This window comes from Neolamprologus brichardi, unplaced genomic scaffold (assembly GCF_056152115.1).
Source record: "Neolamprologus brichardi isolate AB-2024 unplaced genomic scaffold, ASM5615211v1 NODE_ptg000031l+_length_7269946_cov_1, whole genome shotgun sequence".
NCBI lineage: Eukaryota > Metazoa > Chordata > Actinopteri > Cichliformes > Cichlidae > Neolamprologus > Neolamprologus brichardi.
The window spans coordinates 5,488,302-5,513,592 of record NW_028270136.1 but is presented as its reverse complement, the minus strand read 5'-3'; the positions used below and the strand labels follow the sequence as shown (position 1 = coordinate 5,513,592).

The 25,291-nt window shown below is 43.8% G+C and overlaps 1 protein-coding gene across 4 annotated transcripts in view; it reads right to left on the bottom strand.

Annotated features, from left to right (window-relative positions):
* The window catches only part of rbfox1 (RNA binding fox-1 homolog 1), a 105,461-nt gene extending 80,378 nt beyond the window's left edge, over positions 1–25,083 (bottom strand). For all 4 annotated transcript variants that reach the window (XM_006807497.3, XM_006807498.3, XM_006807499.3 and 1 more), the window contains exon 1: positions 24,782–25,083. In XM_006807497.3, the coding sequence (XP_006807560.2) occupies positions 24,782–24,877 (96 nt within the window). In that variant the 5' untranslated portion in view covers positions 24,878–25,083. The remainder of the gene's footprint in view (positions 1–24,781) is intronic.
* Positions 25,084–25,291: the final 208 nt, after the last annotated feature.

Here is a 25,291-nt window from a genome sequence, read left to right as displayed (position 1 = left end):
ATGAGAAAAGAGACATGGTTTTTACTTCAGAGGACCAACTCAATTTAATTAAATTCAATATAATTCAGTTCAATTTTATTTAAATAGTATCAAATCACAATAGTTTCCTCCTTATATTGTAAAGTAAAGACTCTACAATAATACAAAGACAACAGAGAAATCCCCAACAATCACACATCCAGTCCTACTATATGCTTTAGCAAAAAGCAAAGTGAGGGGTCCGTCTAACACAGACCACTGGAACGAGACAATTTTACTACACAGCAAAAGCAAGACATAAGTCGCCAAAATCTTTGTGTTACTCATGCATGAGGGAGACCTGACTGGAGCCAGATGTCGCTCCGCCCACTTGACCTCCGTCAGACTCTCAGCCAGGTTCCCTGTAGCACTCCTTTTATTGTGGTTACATGAATATGCATAGGTTCATTAACATATATCTTAAATAGGCGTACATGTGAACAAAGGGTACCGTGTGTGTGTGTGGGGGGGGGGGGTCAAGATGTGACCCCATAAAGGACTTCCCAGAATCTGCTGGCCTGGAGGTCCAGCAGTTCATCTAAACAAAAGGCACTTGGACTAAAACAGATATACTTGTGTTTGCTTTACCATAAAACAATAAAAGAAGGTACGACCTCTTCTCCTGACCCCAGGATGTGAGTGTGTATGCCAGAGTGATCTGGAAGGCACAGAGAGTCTTTACAGACTGCTAAGGATCAAACCTCTATCAATATGCAATTGATTATAAATCTCTAAGCATATATGAGTAAATATCTCTAAGCATAAATGACAATCCAATAATATAAACCTGACAGAAAGTTTGAAGCCTAATCTTGAAAGTAGAGATAGTGTCTGTCTCCTGAATCCAAACTGGAAGCTGGTTCCACAGAAGAGGGGCCTGAAAACTGAAGGCTCTGCCTCCCATTCTACTTTTAAATACTCTAGGATCAACAAGTAGGCCTGCAGAGCGAGAGCGAAGTGCTCTAATAGGGTGATATGGTACTACAAGGTCATTAAGATACAAAACCTTTTGAAAAGTAAAATAAATGGATAGTTCTGTTTCCCTTAGGCAGCATCTTTAGAAGACATAGCACATGATTGGAGTGAAGAACTGGCTACTAACATCACTGAAGATCAATGGACTGGTTCACTCCACTTCTGTCTGCTGCAGGCACTACTACAATTTAAGGTCCTGCATAGGCTCCATCTGTCTAAATTGAAGGTTTCAAGGATGTTTCCAGAGGCTGACTCAAGATGTGATCGATGTGGCCAGAATTCTGCCTCATTGTCACATATGTTTTGGACATATCGCCACCTACTGGTCTAAAATATTTAAAACTTTGTCTGATATTTTTAAAAAACAGCTCCCCCCAGACCCAGTAATGGCACTATTTGGTGTAGCTACAGTTAAAGACTTAAATAATAAACAAATTTGTGCTCTGAGTTTTATAACATTGCTTGCAAGACGACTTATACTTCTAAATTGGAAAAATAAACTCCCCCCATCTCATTCTTCTTTGTTAAGACACACAATGTATCATTTACAGTTGGAGAAAATTAAGTTTTCATTGAGAGATCATGTTAAACAGTTTTACCTAATTTGGCAGCCCTTTATAGATTACTTTAATAAGTAAACCTGGGAGGGATGGCCTCCTCCCATATCTGCTCCAAGATTATACACATTGGTCTGGGCAGGTGTATTGTTTTTTTTTGTTTTGTTTGTTTGTTTGTTTTTTTGGGAGTGGGGGTTGTTTTGGGGTTTTTTTCCCTCTCCCCCTCCTTTGTATATACTTATTTAGGTATATAAATGTGTATGTAGACATAGATATATGATTGTTTATATAATGGTAATTATATTTTATGTAAAAAGGAGGGGGAGAGGAAGGAAGGGAAAAAACTATGTCACTGTAAATGAGATACATGCTTTGTTGCCTGATTTGGAAGAAAAAAAAGACATAGCATACATTTACACTGCTATGCAGATGACACCCAGCTCTATCTGTCCATGAAGCCAGATAACACACACCAATTAGTTAAACTGCAGGAATGTCTTAAAGACATAAAGACCTGGATGGCCACTAACTTTCTGCTTCTTAATTCAGATCAAACTGAGGTCATTGTACTCGGCCCTGAAAAGCTTAGAAATATGGTATCTAACCAGATTCTTACTCTGGATGGCATTACCTTGGCCTCCAGTAACACTGTGAGGAACCTTGGAGTCATTTTTGACCAGGACATGTCCTTCAACGCACATATTAAACAAATATGTAGGACTGCTGACTACTGCACAAGTTACACACTTGTGAATCTGCTGACTGTTCTTGTTGAATTCAGTTGCATAAATCCACACAGACCAGCAGGTCAGCTGATCACAGCCTGTACACTAAGAAAACCTGTTGAAGTTCACGTTAGAAATGTCTGTGAGTTGTGATTCTTTTCCCTGCACACATCTTGGGGTTTTATGACCTGCTGAATCTCACTTTAACCCTTGGCTGTACTTTTACTTTTTAGGTGTGGTTAAGTGCCCCTATACAATGTAAGCAACAGAAAATAGTTTTGGGGTTTTTTGTGTACTTTTCCACCCTGCAGCGCAACATTTTGCAGCAAAATGTCACACTTTTTTCTGTTTGGGTGCCTTGCTGCTGAAATGATAAGTGTGTGCCGCTATTGGTGTTGGATCATGTGTGAGTTTGTGATGTCCATCTCTAAGTGTGCTCTCTTAGAATGCCGCTGTATTATAAATGGTTAGAGGTATGAGCAGTAGTGTTGAAGCAGTCACTTTTTAGATGGCACAACTTCACAGCACACAGCGCGCTCTGGAAATAGTTTTGGACTCGAGTATGAAGATGGCGCCTCGTGCTGAGGACTATAAGGCCTCAGAGGCAGAGAAAGACCAGCTGGAGTCTGACTCATCTAAAGGTAAGAGTGAAGAGGCAATGGTTGAAACAGTTACAGGATGGACTTCTCCATATTTTGGTCTCCCACAAAGACTGCAATGCTCTGCTATGTCCCACCAGCCAGAGGGTTGATCCTGGGACCTACACACAATCAAATCAAATGTATTTGTAAGCACACTTAAAAACAACACAGGTTGAGCCAAAGTGCTGTACATAATAGAGATAAAATAGTAAACATATATAATAATTACTATAAAAGACTCGTCATAATTGAAAGCTAGAGAGTACAAATGTGATTTCAACCGGGTTTTAAAAATGTCGAGTGTTGGCGACGACCTAACGTGAAGGGGCAGACTGTTCCAGAGTTTGGCTGCAGCGATCACAAAAGCTCGGTCACCTCTGTTTCTCCGTCTAGTTCCCTGGATAGTCAGAAGGGCTCTACTTGGATTATTCCCACAGAGCAGACAGGTCTGGCCCGGATCTGGTGTCAAGCCGGCACTGCTGGCTGGCTTCTGGCGTGGTAAGTGGTATGTCATCCAGATGTGGGCCAGGCCTGGCATAGATGGCACTGTGATGGCATGCCACATTTGGCTTGATTGTGGTTTGGTTTATGTGGCCCAGGCTCATATAAAACAGGTCTGGCCCGGATCCGGCATCAAGCTGGCACTTCCGACTGACTGATGTCATGGCAGGGTGTATGTCAACCAGATGTGGGCCAGGTCTGGCAATGATGGCACTATTTATGTTCCTATTTTCCTGTTTTAGTTAGAAGACCCAAATGCCATGTTGCAATACTATACTGCTATGGTAGCCAATGTTTCAAATGCAGGTTTGACAGGTTTGTGAGTGTACACAAAATCACTGTATCCAAAACCTAGTCAAAGGAGCTTGCAAAGAAAAGCGTCTGGACTTCTTTAAGTTGCTTGAAGACGTTTCACCTCTCATCCGAGAAGCTTCTTCAGTTCTAAGGTCAAATGGTGGAGAGTCCCAGATTTAAACCTAGTGGGAGTTTCCCCCCACAGAGGGACAAAAGGACCCCCTGATGATCCTCTAATCACCTGAGGTGTGAAACTGGGTGTGGGTCCCAATCAGCCAGAGTTTCAGGTGAGCTCATTGTGAAACCTGGCCCCACCCTATTATGTGATTTCCTGAGGTTAGATGGCCCAGGATGTGAGTGGGCGTTAAGGCGTCTGGGGAGGGAACTCAAACCTTCAAACTCAACTCAACCTCAGGAATTCGCATGATAAGGTGGGGCCAGGTTTCACGAAGAGCTCACCCGAAACTCTGGCTGATTGCGACCCACACCCAGTTTCACACCTTGGCTCAGGCGATTAGAGGATCATCAGGGGGTCCTTTGTCCCTCTGTGGGGGGAAACTCCCACTAGGTTTAAATCTGGGACTCCAGAGTGGATCAACCCCTGGCTCCTCAAGAGCACTTTGAGTAATCCAGGAGAGTAAAGAAGCAGTGTGTAAGAATCAGTCCGTTCACTGTCTGAACAGTTTCGTCATGTTACTTTTGCACTATTATGTTCCGGCACATGTTGTTATTACATGGCTTGATTAAGGTACACATTAGGCTGACATCTGGGGCCAGAGCTGAAACTGTTCTGGGCCAGCACAGGGTCAGCAGTGTGTCTGGCCTTGTGCTGGCCCATGTGTGGGCCACCTCTGGCAAACCATATCTGGGCCACCAAACCACATTGTGTGGGCTGTACCAACTTTGCTATGTAGGCAGTAATACTGTGAGGACTCTTGAGTCATCATCAACCAGGACACGTCCTTCAGTGTGCATGGAAGAAGTTTGAATCTTTAAGTGGCGTCTCACTTGGTGTTGGCTCTTTACAGTAGAGTATCACTTCTTGTTCCTGTTACAACACACAGTAGCTTATCTGTGTGTTGAAAACTTAGTTAATATCTCATGTCATAGTGAAGTCTTAACCTGTAAATAACATTCATAGTATTCAATCACTTGATCTTTAAGGATTTCAGTAGCTTAGTACACCACCACAGTCCTCATCTCTAATCGACAACACTGAAGCTGCTGGCTAAGGGTAAACAACGTATAATTGTAATCACGTTGGCAATAACGACACCTGGTTACATCAATCTGAGATCATTAAAATCAATATTAAAGCAGTGTGTATCTTTGCCAAAACCCAAACTGGACCAGGAGTGACATGTTTAGTTGCACCTTCTCCTTAAGACTTAGAGCTTTTTAGGTAGCTGGACCACAAAGGTGTCAAAGTAAGAAGAGGAAACAATATACAACGAGGGAAAAAAATAAAAAATAAAAAGCAATATATATGTATATACATATGTGTGAGTGAAACTGTATACACGGTGTACACGTAAGAAACATTGAAACAGAAACATTGTGGGGCTGTATACAACAGCAGTTATATAATATAATAAATAAGGGTGGAGGGGCTGTGGTCATTTAGGGTGGGGATGGTAATTCCACATTCTTAAATCGCTGGCTGTCTGAGTGGTGTCCAAAAAATGATCACATAAGAAACTGGATGTCCTGAGTAGCCTCGCAGGATTGGTCTCATCAGCCACGCTCGTTAGCAGCAGCTCCACCCTAAAGTGGAGCACAGGAATTTCTGGGTTGGTTTTAGAGGTGTTGGCAGTAGCACCCAAAGGACTGGAGTAACCAGTAAGAGCTATTAGCACTATTAAAGATCAGTACTGTTGTTTTTTCCTTTAGCATTTCAAAAAGGGTTAAAAAGTGAATGTCTACAATTTTTATTTACACTTTAAAAGTCAGACATCAGAGATCGGAGTGTCCTGTGTGTCACCTCATTCCTCACACACAAACACAAAATATCTTTCAAGGCTGTTTCTTCACACAGGTTTCCAGTTAGGCCTGTCCTTACATTCATTATTTGACTCACACTAGCAGTGACTTATTAACCTAAACACTTATTTAACAGTTCAGATCAGTATTGAGCAATTAATTCAACAAAAACACATATTAATCTGTGTTTAACCTTTACAACATTTAACACTCTTTTCCATCTTTAAGAGTATAATGACGGACATGAATGGACTAAGACATGAATATGAAAGGTAGGATCGTGTGTACACAGATCAAATCCAGATATTAAAACAGACATTTCTCAGTTAACATATTGAACAAACTTATATTTTGATTTATCTTCTTGAATAAGAACAAATAAAGTTACTTAGTTAAGAATAAACTTACTATTAGCAAAAGCACACAAAGAATGAACATATATTGAAGATCCTTCCTGCCAGCAGCACGGACCTTCAAAGTAAAACAGGAAATACAACCAGCTCAAGGCCAGAGACTTGATACTCCACAGAGGGGACACGGAGTACAGAAACATCACAGTAGCAGTGAAAACCCAGATGAAAACAAAGATCAATAATAATAGAAAAACCAAAACACTGGTTCACCGACCCACGACCGTGACATATCCCTACAGTGCAGCACTCTGACAAAGACATCTACACTAATGAAATGTCTTCTTACTGCTGTGAAATCCATTATTGTAAATTTGTTATCAGGAAATGATCAGACAAAAGATGGTTTTCACAGAATACAGTTAAGTGTTCAGTTTCCATATATAAATGGTGAATGGACTGGTTCTTATATAGCGCTTTTCTAGTTTACATAAGCACTCAAAGCACTTTATTCCCACACACTTTTCTATCCTTTTTCTACTGAAGTGCTTTCTATCTAACATTCACACAAATTCATATTTCGATGGACGCATCGGTGAGCAACTTGGAGTTGGTATCTTGCCAGGGATCAAATCACAGACCTTCTGATTAGTAGATGACCTGCTCTACCTTCTAAGCTACAGCCAACCCATATGTCACCAGGAGATTCAGAGTGAGATTAAAGTAGTGGATGAGTTCTTTTACATTTTGAGTCTAATAATAGTGGTGTTGGCCAGAGGGGCCGATGGCGCGATATGGCAGCCTCGCCTCTGTCAGTCTGCAGGGCAGCTGTGGCTACAACTGTAGCTGCCTCCACCAGTGTGTGAATGAATAGTGGCATTGTAAAGCGCCTTGGGTGCCTTGAAAAGCGCTATATAAATCCAATCCATTATTATTATTATTATTATTATTATAGATTAAATACTGTAATGAGGTTGTCATTTTCAGCATCCACATCAATGTTAAATTTACCCACAATAATCATTTTATCTGAGTTGAGCTCTAAATCAGACAAAAAGTCTGAGAAGTCACATAGAAGCTCTGAGTAAGTGAGGAGAACTCAGGTCTTCTCCACTCCATACAGTTTGTACCAGCTTGTTTAACTTTTTTGGAGCCCCAGCCACCTTCCAGCGCCTCATGGACCGGGTGCTGCGGCCACACACCTCATACACTGTTGGCTACCTGGATGGTGTTATCATCCCTTTTCTCACTCACTATGTATTAACAGACTTCTCTGCATTGAATCATATCTGTTATTAACCTCTGTCTCTCTTCCCCAGCATGTCTTTATCCTGTCTTCCTTCTCTCACCCCAACCAATCACAGCAGATGGCCCCGCCCCTCCCTGAGCCTGGTTCTGCTGGAGGTTTCTTCCTGTTAAAAGGGAGTTTTTCCTTCCCACTGTTGCCAAAGTGCTGCTCATAGGGGGTCATATGATTGTTGGGTTTTTCTCTGTCCTTGAGGCGACTTTTGTTGTGATTTGGCGCTATATAAATAAAATTGAATTGAATTGAATTGAATCCATAGTGGCACCTGGGCGGAGCATGTGCAGTGGGTGGCCGCGGTCCTGGAGTCCCTGAGGCAGGTGGGGCTCACGGCCAGCCCGAGGTACTGTGCAGTTGGACAGAGGGAGGCACAGTATCTGGGGTATCAGATACTGGCCAGCAGCCATCACATCCTGCCCACGTCTAAAGACCAAAAGCAACGGAGGCGGTTCTTGGGCCTGGCAGCTTACTACCGCAGGTTCGTGGCTGGGTTCGCGGACCTGACCAGCACTTTGACTGATCTCACCCAAAAGGGTGCTCCAGATCTGGTCCAGTGGACGGAGCCATGCCACGTGACATTTGTGGAGATAAAAAGGGCTCTCTGTAGAGAGCTGCTGCTCCACACCCCTAACTTTCCCTCCCTTTTATCCTGCAGACTGATGCCTCAAACAGAAGGTGTGGGGTCATTTTGACCCAGCAGGTAAGGGGGGTTAAGCGGCCCGTTCTCCACTGACAGACGGGGAAAGGAGTTATAGTACGGTCGGGGAGTGCCTGGTGGGCGGTCGATTCTCTTCTTCTCTTCGTTATCACCTTCTGGGACGCTTATTCGCCCTCTGGTCAGACCACGCGCCGCTGCAATGGCTTCACCGCATAAAAGATGCCAACGCCCGGATCACTCTGCTCTGAAGACAGAGTTTGAAAATGGACAACAATTTGTAACAATTTGTCTTTTGAGTTTTGCTGCTGCATGGTGAGCTCAACAACAGTAAACACTAGTTGGATGAAGATGAACATATGCGAAACATTAAATAATGTATGGGTTACAGCTTGAGCTTAGTGTCTTATCTGTAAAGCAATAAACATGTTAAAATGTCTATTCTGAATGATGCTCTTTCCCTCCACACGTTTGCAGGGTATTTAGCATAGTGTGGTGCCTGCAGCCAGCAAATTAGTTACATCTGAAACACGGTAATTAACCCAGAGAAGCTCAACCTACTTATCACGGTCAGCAGAGAGCAAGAGGCAGAAACACAGAGAAATCAATCAGTGTGTGTGTGTGTGTGTGTGTGTCTGTGTGTGTGTGTGTGTGTGTGTGTGTAATATACATTATTTCATATATGCTTTCACACAGGCAAGACTACAGTAATAAAAGGGGTAACTACTTGTAAAATGTAAAGAAGTGTGCATTTCACATCATCCATCTGGCTAATAGCTAACAGTCAGACACAGCAGCCAGAGAAGAAGAACATCGTATCAAAAGGCCCTGAGTAAACGTGGATATTTGTCAGAGCTGGGAGGGCACCTAAAGAAAGCTCCAGGCAATCCAGAAGAGAAGGACAACTGCTGCCTAAGCAAAAACCCGTAGAGATCTCTTATGTATCAGGAGTCTACAAAACCCAAACCACGCTGCACTAGAAACCAAACAGCCTCAGAACAGCTAACTCGTCAGGCCAGGAGTCTGTTCACACCTACAGGCCAGTGGCCACTGATCAATGGTCTTTGATCAGTGGTTGTTGATCAGTGTTTGTGGCAATTTGTGATCTTTGTCAGTTTTACAATTAATGATCAAGGAACTGACCACAGCCCATTGTTCACCAGTGGTGCTGGTTTCAGTCAGCTGAGACTGAAGAAGTCACCTGATGATGATGAAACGTTTCTCCCACTGAAAACGTCCAGAGGAGAATCAGGTTTTGTAATTTCTGCTGCAGATGTTCCTTCTCCTGTTTAATTTGGTTTATTTCATGCTGCTACTTAATTACTGATTCATTTCAGTTCACTCATCCTCTTTTCAATTCGCTCATCTTTCTCATATTAGGACACTTACACATTAGTGCATCAGGTACACTTCAGAGTTCAGAGTTTAACCAAGGGTACCTACCCAAGAATAACTGCTCTACCACCTGAGCTTGATCAATTGTTTTCCAAAAACTGGTAATAATGGAACAATGACAGTAATTATTCTAACTTCCAACATGTTGGATTTAGAATTATGGTTAACAGTCACAGTCGAGGGACATGCTTATTAGATTCACTGGCATCGACATTTGTCATAGGTGTTAATGTGAGAGAGTGTGTTAGCCCGAGGATAGCTGGGATAGGCTCCACCCCCCTGCAACAGTACAAGCCAGATAATCAATTAAGAAAATGGATGGGACCCCTTTATTTTTCTAATTTTACACCATTTTAAAGATTAGTTGTATCATTATACTGATGTACAAAATTGTAACCAAAAGTTGACGACTTGTTTCCATGAGTTGCAATTTAGGATATAGATAACTGCCTTTTACCAAGGCTGCAACAACAGTACACGTCACTGTAACCTGGAGGGTGCAAAACGAGGTGCACTAATCAGGAGCCCTCTGCAAACCTTAGTATTAGCTGAGGAATATGAACGCCAGTGTAACGACACAAACAGGAAGCAGTTTTAACTGTTTTTGTCTGGTAGTCTTCAGAAAAAAGCCAAATGCTAGGTTCTCACTGCCATTAACCAAAGTCATTTAACTACGGTAATGAAATAATTTGAGATTCATTTTGGCATCCTGAACAAGCTTCGCTCTCCTTTCTGCTCTTGATTGCTTCCTTTTTGTTTTGTCTTCTTTTCTCCACTTTGTCTCCTGTATAACATCTGTTCATGTCTGTCAGGTATAAATGTTGTTAGCATCTTTCAATTACTCTCCATCCACACAATCCTACATCAAAACACTCTCATTATTCCCTGATTTAGTCTGGCATGAAAAAGTATTAACTTCATCACTTCTGCTCACTGTTTTAGGTCTCTCTCTTCTCATTGTAGTAACCAATCCTCAGCCTTTTGCTCATTTTGTTTAAAAAGAGCCTATTTGTTATACACAAATAGGCTCAAATAAATAACACACACGTGCCTAATCTTTGTCAGTTTTACGGTAAACGTCTATTTATTAACAGCGTTTTTGAACAGAATTTGGAGAATTATTTTTGTGTGAGATGGAGTCCTACTCCCAACAAATTTTGGACCATGTGTTAAGTATGAATTTAACAAGAATCAGCTCCAGCTGATCCAGGAGAGAAGGACAACCGCTGGTGATCCTGTATGTGTGGAGTATTGGAAAAACTTTTGTTCGAAACACTGCGTCTCTGTGGCTTTTAAACCCCAAAACACACTGCAGCAAACACCCACTTACATTCCTCCAGGTCTAACTGTCATTTCCCACATTGAAATCCCTCTGCAGGGTCCTCTGCTGGCGCACTTTCCACCACCCCACAAATACACTCCAAGAAGCCTGGGTCCTATGGACTGTTGCTCAGCCTAATTTCCATAGCACCAAACCCCCATGTCCCCTCCATAGTCCTCAGGTCCTTCCTGGTCTTTGTGGTGTCATTGATATTGATGTTGTGATTGTTGTCCTTCCCGTCTGACAGAATCACACGACCCGTGCCACGAAGACACGTTTTTGACCCAGCGGACTGAGATCTGTTCAAGCGGCAGGAGGTAGCGCTCTCCCTTTGGGCTTAGAAGCTTAAGGAGAAACAGCCTGGAGCGAGAGCACATCTTCAAGGGAACTCGCCTGGCTCTGGGCGGGCCTCGGAGACGCCGCGTTCTCCCACCTGCTGCCTCACCTGCACCAGAGCATCTGCCGCGGAGAGTGGGCGTTACTCGCCACGCTTCAGCGACTCCCTCTTTTGCCGCTCCGCTCCTCACTCACACACCACCCGCCTCATTCACCGGACCGTCAACCTCGCTGTGCCGCAACGGCTCCGCCTCCCACCTCGGCTCTATGGAGGCTCCATTGCTCAGCGCGCCTGCTGCTACAGCTCAGCGGAGGCAAGGCTCACGCTGCCTTCGCATTTCCTGTGTGGAGCAGTAGTGTCCGGTGGTGAGTGAAACAGACTCTTTTTTTCCTCCTCTTCACCAAAACCCAGAGACTGTTAATTCCTCAAAGACTCTAACTGCCACTGCTCACCGTCCCCCTAAACCAGGGGTGTCGAACTCAAACACACAGTGGGCCAAAATTTAAAACTGGAACAAAGTAATATTTATTGAAAAAAAATCTTCCTCCAGATATAAGAATGAATCTTTTCTTATGGACTCAAACACGTTTTGCTGAAACACTGATTATGGAACAAGCAAAGCTTAATACTAAACAATATATATATTAGCTGTATAATACCAGTAGGCCAGCTCTAATAGTAATTTGGTATGGCTTCGCGGGCCAAATGTAATTAGGCTGCGGGCCAAATTTGGCCGCGGGCCAGAGTTTGACACTTATGCCCTAAACCAAAGACTGTTTACTGTGACTACATTCTGGATTATCCAGTTAATACTAACCATCCAGCCTAATGCTCAGCCTATCTCTGCAGCACCTCCTCGGGTGGCTAGGGTCCAGCTAGCACCCACTACTGTGCCAGTTCCCAGGACGAGGGCAGCTGTGACCCAGTCTACCTCCACACCCGTTCCTGTTTCTCGGGTGGGGGTGACTGGTGTCCAGCCACTTCCCGTGCCTGTCCCAGCGCCCAGGCTGAGGGCAGCCAGAACCCAGCCTGACCTCCTTAGAGGCTCGGAAGAGCTAGCCTGTCCACCTGCTAGTCCACCACCTCATCCATCTCCTCACCCAGCTTTCCATGCCCTAGCACTATCTCTGGTTAGGCTAGCTGAGCTCTTCCCAGCTCAAGCACCTGATGCGCTAGCCCAAGCTGCAGCTTGGTCTCCTGTCCCCCAGTCTCCTCCTGTCCAGTCAGTCCAGTCTCCTGAAGTCCAGTGTGACGACCCACTTAAGAAACAAGAAACATTGTACCTTTAACACCTTTTTTCTCTCAAAAGGGTTCATCAAGTTACCCTTTCCAATGACGAGGACTGTACCTGTATGGAGAGAAACCGGCTTTTACTGCAGCCCATTTTCTAAGACTCTATACGTCTTTGTACAGAAAATGTTAGACTTTTGTAGAAAACTATAGTTCAGTAGTTTAGTTCTTCAGTGTGAAAGGACAAATGTCTTATTCGCCAAGTATAGATGTAGCATCTGGGCATTTAGATGCTTCCCCTTAGTTCTTCAAATGTTTTTGGTAGGATGAGGTGTTTTTAAACATAAAGCTGCTTGTGGAAATCAAAGGTTCAGGGGTTGACACTGAGGACCTGCCTTAACACTTTGCTATGACTTGACTTAAGTATGAAAACCATACATGTGGTAACCCTTTGATCACTTCATGTAACAGAGAGACGTGCACAAAACATCTTTTTGTGTGTGGCTCTTCAGCCTGTAAGGCACACTCTGACCCAGAAAGATAAAGGATTTCACACATTTGAGAGCCTCCAAATTAAACACACTCATTGTTTTTCTTCTCTCTCTCTTTGTCATGGAGAGTACAGGCAGAGGAAGGCGTGAGTGGACAGAGGAGAGAACTCATCTTCTCCTTCCCTTCTTACTAAATCATCAAAAGAAGTTAAAATGCCAGCAGACATAACGAGGTTGTGGAGTCTAATATTCCCCCTCTCCCCCCATATCACTCTGCTCCTCTGAAGTGTAAAGTCACCGTTACCATAGCCAGTAGTGTTGCACTGAAATGTTTCAGATTGCAGTGTGCCAGATCCAGCCACCACTGAGCCATATTAATGCAGTGGCTCGACTGAGAGACATCACAGACAGACCAATCATTGCTTGACATGTTTTACAACCTGCATTATAGCACTGGCCAGACATGAACGATGTGCCCTGCTCAGTCAGTATCTCTTTGGGGATGCCACCTCAGGAGAGGACACGAAACGGTGCCTGCACCACGAGCTTTGCTGAAATGGTGTGCAGCAGCTTCGGGGTATCACATTGCGTAATCCACCAGAACCATCTGCAATTTATTATCAGTTAACAGCAGAAAGAGCACCTGGCGGGCGTCTATATTGTTGGTTGGGACTTTAATAAGGCATGTTTGAAATCTGTACTCCCCAAATTCCCCCAACATGTTAGGTGTCACATCAAACAGGCCCGGAAGCCGCCACCCCTCTCCCACCTCAAACAATCTGACCACCTCTGTGCTCCTCATCCCTGCCTCTCCTCAGGAAACAAAGCATGGTCTTTAATACAGTGGCTTGCAAAAGTATTCGGCCCCCTTGAACTTTCCCACATTTTGTCACATTACAGCCACAAACATGAATCAGTTTTATTGTAATTCCAGGTGAAAGACCAACACAAAGTGGTGAACACGTGAGAAGTGGAACGAAAATCAGACATGATTCAAACATTTTTTACAAATAAATAACTGCAAAGTGGGGTGTGCGTAATTATTCAGCGCCTGAGTCAATACTTTGTAGAACCAGCTTTTGCTGCAGTTCCAGCTGCCAGTCTTTTAGGGTCTGTCTCTACCAGCTTTGCACATCTACAGACTGAAATCTTTGCCCATTCTTCTTTGAAACAGCTCCAGCTCAGTCAGATTAGATGGACAGTATTTGTGAACAGCAGTTTTCAGATCTTGCCACAGATTCTCGATTGGATTTAGATCTGGACTTTGACTGGGCCCTTCTAACACATGGATATGTTTTGTTTTAAACCATTGTTGCCCTGGCTTTATGTTCAGGGTCGTTGTCCTGCTGGAAGCTGAACCTCCGCCCCAGTCTCAAGTCTTTTGCAGAGTCCAAGAGGTTTTCTTCCAAGACTGCCCTGTATTTGGCTCCATCCATCTTCCCATCAACTCTGACCAGCTTCCCTGTCCCTGCTGAAGAGAAGCCCCCCCAGAGCATGATGCTGCCACCACCATATCTGACAGTGGGGATGGTGTGTTCAGAGTCATGTGTTAGTTTTCCACACAGAGCGTTTTGCATTTTGGTCTCATCTGACCAGAGCAGCTTCTTCCACATGTTTGCTGTGTCCCCCACATGTTTGCTGTGTCCCCCACATGTTTGCTGTGTCCCCCACATGTTTGCTGTGTCCCCCACATGGCTTGTGGCAAACTGAAAACAGGACTTCTCATGGTTTTCTGTTAACAATGCTTTCTTCTTGCCACTCTTCCATAAAGGCCAACTTTGTGCAGTGCACGACTAATAGTTGTCCTGTGGACAGATTCCCCACCTGAGCTGTAGATCTCTGCAGCTCGTCCAGAGTCACCATGGGCCTCTTGGCTGCATTTCTGATCAGCTCCTTGTTCGGCCTGTGAGTTTAGGTGGACGGCCTTGTCTTGGTAGGTTTACAGTTGTGCCATACTCCTTCCATTTCTGAATGATGGCTTGAACAGTGCTCCGTGGGATGTTCAAGGCTTGGGAAATCTTTGTGTAGCCTAAGCCTGCTTTAAATTTCTCAATAACTTTATCCCTGACCTGTCTGCTGTGTTCTTTGGACTTCATGGTGTTGTTGCTCCCAATATTCTCTTAGACAACCTCTGAGGCTGTCACAGAGCAGCTGTATTTGTACATTAGATTACACACAGGTGCACTCTGTTTAGTCATTAGCACTCATCAGGCAAAGTCTATGTGCAACTGACTGCACTCAGACCAAAGGGGGCTGAATAATTATGCACACCCCACTTTGCAGTTATTTATTTGTAAAAATGTTTGGAATTAATTTAAGTTTAAATTAATTTTGTCTACTGAAATTTTCTTCATTACAAAGTTACTCTGCCGTATATCTTTTAGAGTTGCTTAGTGTGGATGGTTGTTCATCTGCACTAAATTAGTATATTTAAAAAAAAACTATGATGAAACTGGGATTTTGTTACAGTCAACTATTTTATTTTATTTTTATTTTTTACAGGCTTGCCCTGGTACGTAACTCATATTACAAAAAGAGACTAAAACTGAAACCAAAAAAAACTAAACTGAAATGAAGAATTTTCAACAAATAAAACCAGCAAGAACCCTTGAAAAAGAGGTTTTTAATCTTTTTTAATTTTCCTGGTTAAATAAAGGTTAATAAAATAAAATAATAAATGGTAAAAATGGTAAAAGCCAATGAAAACTAAAATAGAATTTAAAATCTAAACCCAAAACGAAATAAAAATAAAAATTGATGAAATTGCAAACCTATTAAAACCTTGGTAATAGACATGTTGATGGTTCGGAGGAAGTAATGACTGAAGTTAACTAAGGATCAATAATAATACATCTGTGAGGTGTTTGAGTCATTTTTTCTCTAACTGGTAAGGACATCTACTTTAGTGAAATCTGTTTACTGTGTAATCTTTTATCCATCTATTCTCCTCCACCTGTCCAATTTCGGGTTGCGGGGAAAGGGAGCCTATCCCAGCTGTCAAAGGGCAAGAGGCGGGACATCGTTTGGACAGATCACGGGGTGGCTGTAGCTCAGGTGGGAGAGCAGGTCAGCGGTTGGCGGTTCGATCTCAGGCTCCACCAGTCTGCATGCCAAATATAAGACACTAACCCCATGTTGCTCTCCGATGCATTCATCGCAGTGTGAATGTGTGTGAATGTTAGACAGTAAGCACTAAACTGTTTAGAAGAAGTGCTTGTGTGATTGGGTGAATGAGTTAGTTGTATAAAGCGCTTTGAGTGCTCAGAGTAGAAAGGCGCTATATAAGAACCAGACCATTTAACATTTACCAGTCTGTCACAGGACCCACACATTTCAGACAAACATTTGCACTTTCACACCTACAGGTAATTTAAAATTAGCCTAACCCCCCTAAACTGACTGCATGTCTTTGGGAGAAAGCAAGAGTAGCATCCACGCTCTATGGCGAGCTCTCATAAAATGATCCAGACACTATTAGACCTGCATAAAAGTAGCAATGCAAAAGACGGAGCTCTACAAAGTAGTGATGCTATCACAAGAAAATGTTAGCACAAGCACCGAGAACATGGAGACCCTTAGTCCAAACATATGGCAGCATCACTAATATTTCCAAAATACACAGTAGCTGAGATCATGTTGCCTGTTAACAGACACGGGTTGGGGAATGTGCACGTGATCACATGGTCCACCGAGTGTGTGTCTGTGTGCATAACACTCTTTCACATGTGCCTCTGACAGCCTATTGAGTACTTTGGTTCTGTGGACTCGGTGGTTTCTTTTAAAAAACAGCTAAAAACTCGTCTTTTTAAACTTGCTTTTGGTTGATTTCGGTTTTTATGTTTTAGCTTTTCTGCACGTTGTGATTTTTATCTTGAAAGGCGCTATACAAATAAAATTTTACTTACTTACTAGAAATGCTTTCAATAAAACAAAACCATTTGAGTACAAAAACTATTTGTACACAGAGAAATAATGTTCTGTGAGATCTGAAAATATGTCCAACTCACACAAACAGACACACACAGGATCCCTAAAGGCCTTTGACTGTATTCAAAATGTCTTACACTGCTGAACTATTTATAGCTTCAAAGACCCAGATTTTGTATGTAGGCAACACACACACGCATAAGCACGCACATACACAATGCTCTGGCATTACAAGCCAACACATCAACACAATCTGAAGACAAAAGCTCTTCTTCTCTCTCACACAGATGCACATAACCACAGCATGTGAGCTGGATAGAGGAATGAGACTAACAGAGGAAAGTTTCTTAATGACCGTTCTCTGCTCATCGTTTAGCGCTGTCATCATGAAAGTATTCCTCTGCTTCAGGACTCGGTCACACTTTCTTCTCACTTTGCATTTTCTCTCTTTGCCTGCTTTCCAGACGCAGCGGCAGAAGGCCGGCAACATGGTGTTATAGAAACAGCAACACGGCTTCTGATTATATAATCTGTATAATGGAGATAAATGTTTATAAATTAATTGCAAGGTGGAAGTAAATATGTCATTTACACCAGCGTTAACATCTATTTCAGTGTGTTTGTTCATGTTTTCTCTCGTTGGTTTGTGTTGTTTGCAGTTGGACGCACATCATGGCACTGTGATAAAAATAAAAGTCTGCATATTGAAATATTTTTATGACACATGAAGACATCGAGACACTACAAAAAAGGAATGCGCATACCAAACAAACCTCCAAGCACAAACAACAAGTAAAAAAGGTGATTTAAAGCACAGTAAACACCTTTGTTGAATAACAGGCCGTGTGGAGTCTCTGGCTTCCTTGCACAGTCCAAAAACATGCGTAAGGTTCATTTTTGATACTGGCCATACAGTAGGTGTAAAGTCAACAGAATTTAATTCAATTCAGTTCATTTATATGGCACCAAGTCACAGCAACAGTCACCTCAAGGTGCTTAATACTGTAATTCAAAGACCCTACAAAAATACAGAGAAACCCCAACAGATCACCCACTATGAACAAGCACTTTGGTGACAGTGGGGAGGAAAAACTCCCTTTTAACAGGAAGAAACATCTGGCAGAACCAGGCTCATGGCCATATGGTGCGTTTGGGGTGAGGTGAGGAAGCCAGGACAAACAAAACTGTGGAAGAGAGACAGATGCTAATAAATACTAAAGGTTAAATGCAGGGTGATGTGTAAACACATAGTGAGTAAAAAAGGGGTGAGAGGAGGAGAAACACCAGCCTAAGTCTATTGCAACATAACTAATGGTGGAATCAGGTTTTCCTGAAATAGGTCAGACTAATCTTGAAAGTAGAGATAGTGTCTGTCTCCTGAATCCAAACTGGAAGCTGGTTCCACAGAAGAGGGGCCTGAAAACTGAAGGCTCTGCCTCCCATTCTACTTTTAAATACTCTAGGAACAACAAGTAGGCCTGCAGAGCGAGAGCGAAGTGCTCAATGCTGGATTTAACAGGAAAACAATGAAGAGCCAATATGAAGCCAGTAAGAGCCAGGAGAAATATGCTCTCTCTTTCTAGCTCCCGTCAGTATTAGGGATGGACCAATCCGATATACAGTGTCGGTATCGGTCCGATCCTGACCTAAATTACTGGATTGGATATCGGGGAGAAAAAAAATGTAACCCAATCCATTAAATATCACAAAACCTGCGACATGGCGTAACTCAAGTAGTGACCTTAGCGCGTCAGAGCAGTGATGCGTCACATGAGAGGCTGTTGTGTGCGACACCTGTCGGCGGTCTGGAGTTACTTCACACTGAAAGCATCTGGAGCCTCACTATGTGCTGCCAAACCAGCTTTACATCTCCAAGCAAGCTATCCCAGAGAAGTAAAGCAAGTGTGTAAGTTCATCTCTGAACGTTTGTAAAGCATTGCTACGTTAAGCTTAACAACCAACATATGGAGCTCGGACATCTGTGCACTGTCATTGCTACGTCTGACCATACGATGGATAAACTCAAGTTTTACTTTGAAAAAGAAACTGTGTTGCAGGCTAAGTTCCATGGTTCAAAAAAAAAACTATGAAAAACACTTTTTTGTGTTTGTATAGAAATGACACAAAATTCAGTCTCAGGTTAAATGTGATAGAAACAGCTTACACTGACAGTAACGGTAACAGCATAGTTCTGAACCGATTCTTGCATCAACATCAGCTTCATGGCGTATGTTCCCATGGCCAAGCACCTCCTGTTGAGGTCATTTTTGTGTCCACTCAAAACTTGTATGTAAGCCATACCTAGTGTATCGCTGAAACCTTTGAGGACAGACATCGTCAGTGTTTACATTATTGTGTTAAACCTGAGCCACCTACAGCCAAAACACTCCAAATCATCTCCAAATAACTTTTTTTAGCTTAGAGTCACAGAGCAACTACAATCTGTAGAAATGGACCCGTAGTTTAGAGAAACACAGCTGAATATGCAGAAAGCTAAAGCAGAAAGATTCAACAATATTGTTCAAAACCCAGGACCTACATGCTGTCAGGAAAATACTGCTAATCGCTGCACAGCTGTGCCACCCAAGAATGTAATGTGCAAATAATGAGACAGTGTATGTTTACAGTTTTATTTAATCCAGCTGCTAAAGAACTCTTCTGTTCATTTCAGCAGCATCACCTCCCAAAGTCACCACCTACAGTCCAAACTCTCATTCATGTCTTTATAAAGCCATCAATCCTTTTCACCGCCTTGTCCAATCAGTGCCCTCTGCCACTGCTGATTATTAACCTTCCCCACTCCCACCACCATCTTAGACCAACTTGTATAAAACCCTGCATGAATCAATGACATGTTGGCAGTGTACAGCAGTCTGCATAGTGTCAACACTGCCCCCACAAGCATGTTCATGCTTTCATCTCAGTGCGCCTTCATCCAGCAAAATGCCAGTAAATGACATGTACACTCACTTAAAGTGTCAAATTTTGATTTAACACAAATCATAATGCTCACTCTTTTCCTAAACATCACAAGACATCTCTCTCATCTGCACCTTCATGCACAAACTCTTCAGCTGTTTTCCACTACGGTGACATGAAGCTGCTAAGACTCGCATATGACTGTGACCAATGTTAACCTCCTAGGTAGGATGGGTACCGGTATCCGGTGCCATAATGGCACCGGTTCTGACATAAACGGTAGTAACCAGACCGAAAAGCAGCGCACATTTCGGTGCTTTATTTCGGTACTTTTTTTTTTCCTGAGATGTCATACACTTTGGATTCTAGCCAATCATTTTACGTTTCCGAGGATAGTAGGCGGGCCCAGGCACGTACGTTCTTTTAGAGCAGAGCTACAGATTAAAAACGCCCAAGGCGAAGCGGTCAAAGTCTGGCTGTACTTCACAGCAAAAGATGCAAACTCAGCAGCTGCAACAAGTGCTTTACGCTGATACTGTGATACTGTCAAAGGAGGTAACACCTCAAATCTGATGAAACACCTGGCGACGCATAGTGTTTTGTTAAAAGCCGAGAAATGCGCCGTATTTGATAGCTTGCTGCGAGACCTCACACCGAGCACATCTACTGCGGGTGGGTTGCCTGTTATTGGACCCGGAGTTAGCAACATCCCCCAAAAACCTGAAGAGGAGAGTCCTGGCCCCTAGCCCTGCCAGTGTAGCAGAAATGATGAGGATGATGATGCAGCAGCAGCCGTTCTTCTCTGCGTGAGTAGCTTAATGTTGTTCGTGTGTAATTTACGTTGAGTAGGCTAACCACGTTATTACATTAATGCATGTAAGGTGAACTAGCAAACATCATCATAGCTACATGAGGCTGTCTTCTTGTTTGATGGCAGATACTCCCTTCACCCTGGCCAAAAAGGCTAAAATGACCAAAGAAAAAGTGGAAAACAGCTGAACATGAGAGGTTTTTGGACAAAGTTTGTGTTTTTTCCATTGTTTAAGCTGCTTCCAGCCAAGAGTGATACCATATATGCCCCATAGCTGCAGAAAAGGCTAACATTGTTATCTTTTTACAAAAAAACAGCTGAACATGAGAGGTTTTTGGACCAATTTTGTGTTCTCCATTCTTTAAGCACCGGTTCGAGCACCGTTTAAGCACCGGCACCGTTTCAAAATTACCGGTTTGGTACTGGTATCGGACAAAACCTAAACGATACCCATCCCTAGCCCTTGTAGAGCAAAATACTCAATTTTGCTCTACAAGGGCCTGATATCCACTTACGAGGACGTTATACTGCTACTGTTTTATCAAATTTTTAAACAAATATTCTCATATGTGGCTCTTATTTTTCTTAAAAACAAAAATAAGGTAAAAAAAAAAAAATCTGGTAATTCTTTGTTTTTACACTATGTTGTAAAGTCTCGCTAACAACTGCTGAAACTGAATCTTGTAGAAAACTGATTCACTATAGTACCAGATTTTTAAAGATAAGTCTACTGGAACAAGAAGGCATCGGTGGGCAAGAGACGAAAACAGGGCGCTGTTGGAATGCTACTACGCAAGTAACCCTAGCAGAAGGGGTTACATGAATAGGATGAGGGACCTATGGATTCGTCGATACCCAACATCCACAATGACGGCGAAACAACTAGTAGCTCAGTGTTCCAACATTCGAAAGAAGGAACTGCTCTCACAGCTAGAGATTGACGAGGTACAACATAAATGCTACGGCAAGGGGGAGCCAGGACGCCCGAGATTGCGTACATAGCCCCAAGTGCAATAGGAGAAGGATCGTTGAGTGCAAGAGGAGCTGACCTGAAAGATAGGATCATGGCCAAGCTTGAAACCTGGATCCCCCGTAGCCGGTTACCAAGATTATGTGAAGTACCTTAGGAAGGTCTGCTAGATGATGTTAATGCAGCACTACGGACGATACTTACAGCCACGCTTACCGAGACTAACAAGCTGATCTACAATACGGCAGCAGTGATCAGTGAGATGCTTGGCTATAAGTTGAACAGCCACAAGGAGCAGTACCCTCCATGGAGAAGGAGGCTGGAAACTGCCAAGCAACGACTCACAGCCTTGGCCAGCCACTTGAGGAGGTACACTAGAGAGATAGAAGGCAGCAGAATAAACCAGCTGTTCTCCACAGAACCAGCAAAGGTGTACTCTCAGTGGCAAGGGAACAATAATAAGAGAACAGCACCACCAAGGCTGGAGACGGAGCAATACTGGAAGAGCATATGGGAGAAGGACGCAACCCATAACAGCAATGCTCAGTGGCTAGTGGATCTGAGGGCAGACCATAGCAACCTCCCTGAACAGGGTCCAGTAACCATCACAGTGGCAGACATCCAAGCAAGGGTCTCTAGTATGAAGAGTTGGACAGCACCAGGCCCCGACATGGTTCACGCCTACTGGCTAAAGAAGCTGACTGCACTCCAGAGCGTCTGGCAGCACAAATGAACCAGCTGCTAGTTGACGAGAGACACCCGGAATGGCTAACCGAAGGTCGGATGGTTCTTATTGCCAAGGACCTCAAGAAGGGACCGGTCCCATCCAACTACTGACCAATAACCTGCCTCAGTACTACATGGAAGCTCCTGTCAGGCATCATATCGGCTAAGATGAACAGGTACATGGGTCAATACATGAGCGGGACACAGAAAGGAATTGGCAAGAATACCAGAAGCGTAAAACACCAGCTACTGGTAGACAGAACAGTCAGCCGAGACTGCAAGACCAGACTGACCAACCTGTGCACTGCCTGGATTGATTACAAGAAGGCCTATGACTCAATGCTCCACAGCTGGATACTGGAATGCCTAGAATTGTACAAGATCAATGGGACCCTGAGAGCCTTCATCAGGAACTCAATGGGGATGTGGCGTACAACACTAGAGGCCAACTCCAAGCCCATAGCACAAGTCACCATCAAGTGCGGGATCTACCAAGGAGATGCTCTGTCCCCACTGCTGTTCTGCATAGGCCTGAACCCCCTCAGTGAGATCATTAACAAGACTGGCTACGGATACCGACTACGGAACGGAGCAGTTGTCAGCCACCTCCTGTACATGGATGACATCAAGCTGTATGCCAAGAGTGAATGAGACATCGATTCACTGATCCACACTACCAGGATATACAGCACTGAGAAGTCAGCTGAACGGTAAGAACAAGATCCGGGCCATCAACACGTACGCCCTGCCCGTGATCAGGTACCCTGCTGGGGTAATAGGCTGGCCAAAGGAGGAGATAGAAGCCACTGACATCAAGACAAGGAAGCTCCTGACCATGCATGGAGGGTTTCACCCCAAGTCCAGCATCCCGAGGCTGTACGCTAAGCGGAAGGAAGGGGGCCGGGGACTGGTGAGTGTCAGCACCACAGTCCAGGATGAGACAACGAACATCCACGAAGACATCATGAAGATGGCCCCAACTGACAGCGTGCTCAGTGAATACCTCAGGCAGCAGAAACCCAAGAAAGAGGAGGGAGACGAGGAACCATCATGGAAGGACAGGCCCCTGCACGGTATGTACCACCGGCAGATAGAGGAGGTGGCTGATATCCAGAAATCCTACCAGTGGCTGGACAAAGCTGGACTGAAAGATAGCACAGAGGCACTAATCATGGCAGCACAAGAACAAGCTCTGAGTACAAGATCCATGGAGGCTGGGGTCTATCACACCAGGCAAGACCCCAGGTGCAGGCTGTGTAAAGATGCCCCAGAGACAATCCAGCACATAACAGCAGGGTGCAAGATGCTAGCAGGCAAGGCATACATGGAACGCCATAACCAAGTGGCCGGCATAGTGTACAGGAACATCTGTGCCGAGTATAACCTGGAAGTCCCGAGGTCAAAATGGAAAATGCCCCCAAGGGTGGTGGAGAATGACCGAGCTAAGATCCTGTGGGACTTCCAGATACAGACGGACAAGATGGTGGTGGCTAACCAACCGGACATAGGGTTAGGGTGGTAGACAAACAGAAGAAGACGGCCGTAGTGATCGATGTAGCGGTTCCGAATGACAGCAACATCAGGAAGAAGGAACACGAGAAGCTGGAGAAACACCAAGGGCTCAGAGAAGAGCTCGAGAGGATGTGGAGGGTGAAGGTGACGGTGGTCCCCGTGGTAATCGGAGCAGTAGGTGCAGTGACTCCCAAGCTAGGCGAGTGGCTCCAGCAGATCCCGGGAATAACATCGGAGATCTCGGTCCAGAAGAGCGCAGTCCTGGGAACAGCTAAGATACTGCAGGACCCTCAAGCTCCCAGGCCTCTGGTAGAGGACCCGAGCTTGAAGGATAAACCGCCCACAGGGGCGTGCGGGAAAATTTTTTTTTTAATATATATGTGATGTGATGGATAGATAGATAGATAGATAGATAGACTTAATTTGGTAAAGTCTAAATCCGAATGTCTAATACAATCATACTATAACACATTTCCCTTTACTTTTAGCCAAACCAGTGTCACTCAGTCTAAACAGGATTTGAATCCATATTATGAACATTATGAATGACTTCATGAAGTTAAGGTTTTGTTTGCATTGTAAACACTGCCATTAAAACAAGTGCTCTGCCAATACATTAGCAAACACACATAATATTTCAGCAGATAAGACGTAGCGCTAACAGCAACACTAAAAATTGTTATGAATGACTAAATAAATGTATATGTCCATAAAAAATTGCAACGCACAAACATGCTGACCTGACATTTACCTTAAAACGATCTGTGATCCATAAACAAGGCTTTTTCCAAAATATCTACATGGGTCACACTGCTAAATGGTACAACTTTATAGCTATGCTTTACATAATATAAACACACTACAATATGGAACAAGATCATTCTCACTTATCCAAATAAATGATGTTAACAACCTTGAACCTTTCCTAGAAGATTTCCACAAGCTTCCTCTTAAGAGAAGTGGAAAGGACATCAGATTTCTCTGGCAGGACAGATGGTCCCCAAACATTTGCACATACTAGAGATCCATGAATATACATGACAAAATAGAGGAAACGGCAAGTCTCACCTCTGGCATCAACAGAAAGCAGAACGTACTCAAGATATCACACACACTCGTTCATTTACTCCTTCACTCTCTCACCTGCTGTAAGTACATGAAGGTGAGGGCTGCACAGGACAGCTGAGGACAGGCATCCACGTTGGGTAATGCTACACATGTTCCTCCAGGATGCTGCATGTTTCCTCCTCTAGCCTACAACGCAAACCCCCACAGATGCACAACCCTCTCTGAGAAACAAGGCAGAAAGACAACAGCAGTATGAGGGAGAGAGAGAGCAGGAAAGAAAAAGAAAGCTGGAAAAGAGAGAAACTGGCAGAAAGATGGAGCTTCAAAACGGCAGCCAGCTTCATACGATGGAGACCAGAGTGTTTTCTGCTTTCAAGAAGGAGGGACAAGCGCTGGCACAGAGAGAGAGAGAGAGAGGCAGAGACAGAGAGAGAGAGAGGCAGAGAGAGAGAGGGAGAGAGGGAGAGAGAGGGGCAGAGAGAGAGAGAGAGAGAGAGAGAGAGAACTCCACTGCAGTGTTTGTGACTCAGAGTATGTGTGAGAGTCAGTGTGAATCTCACTCAGTATGGCTGTATGTGTGTGTGT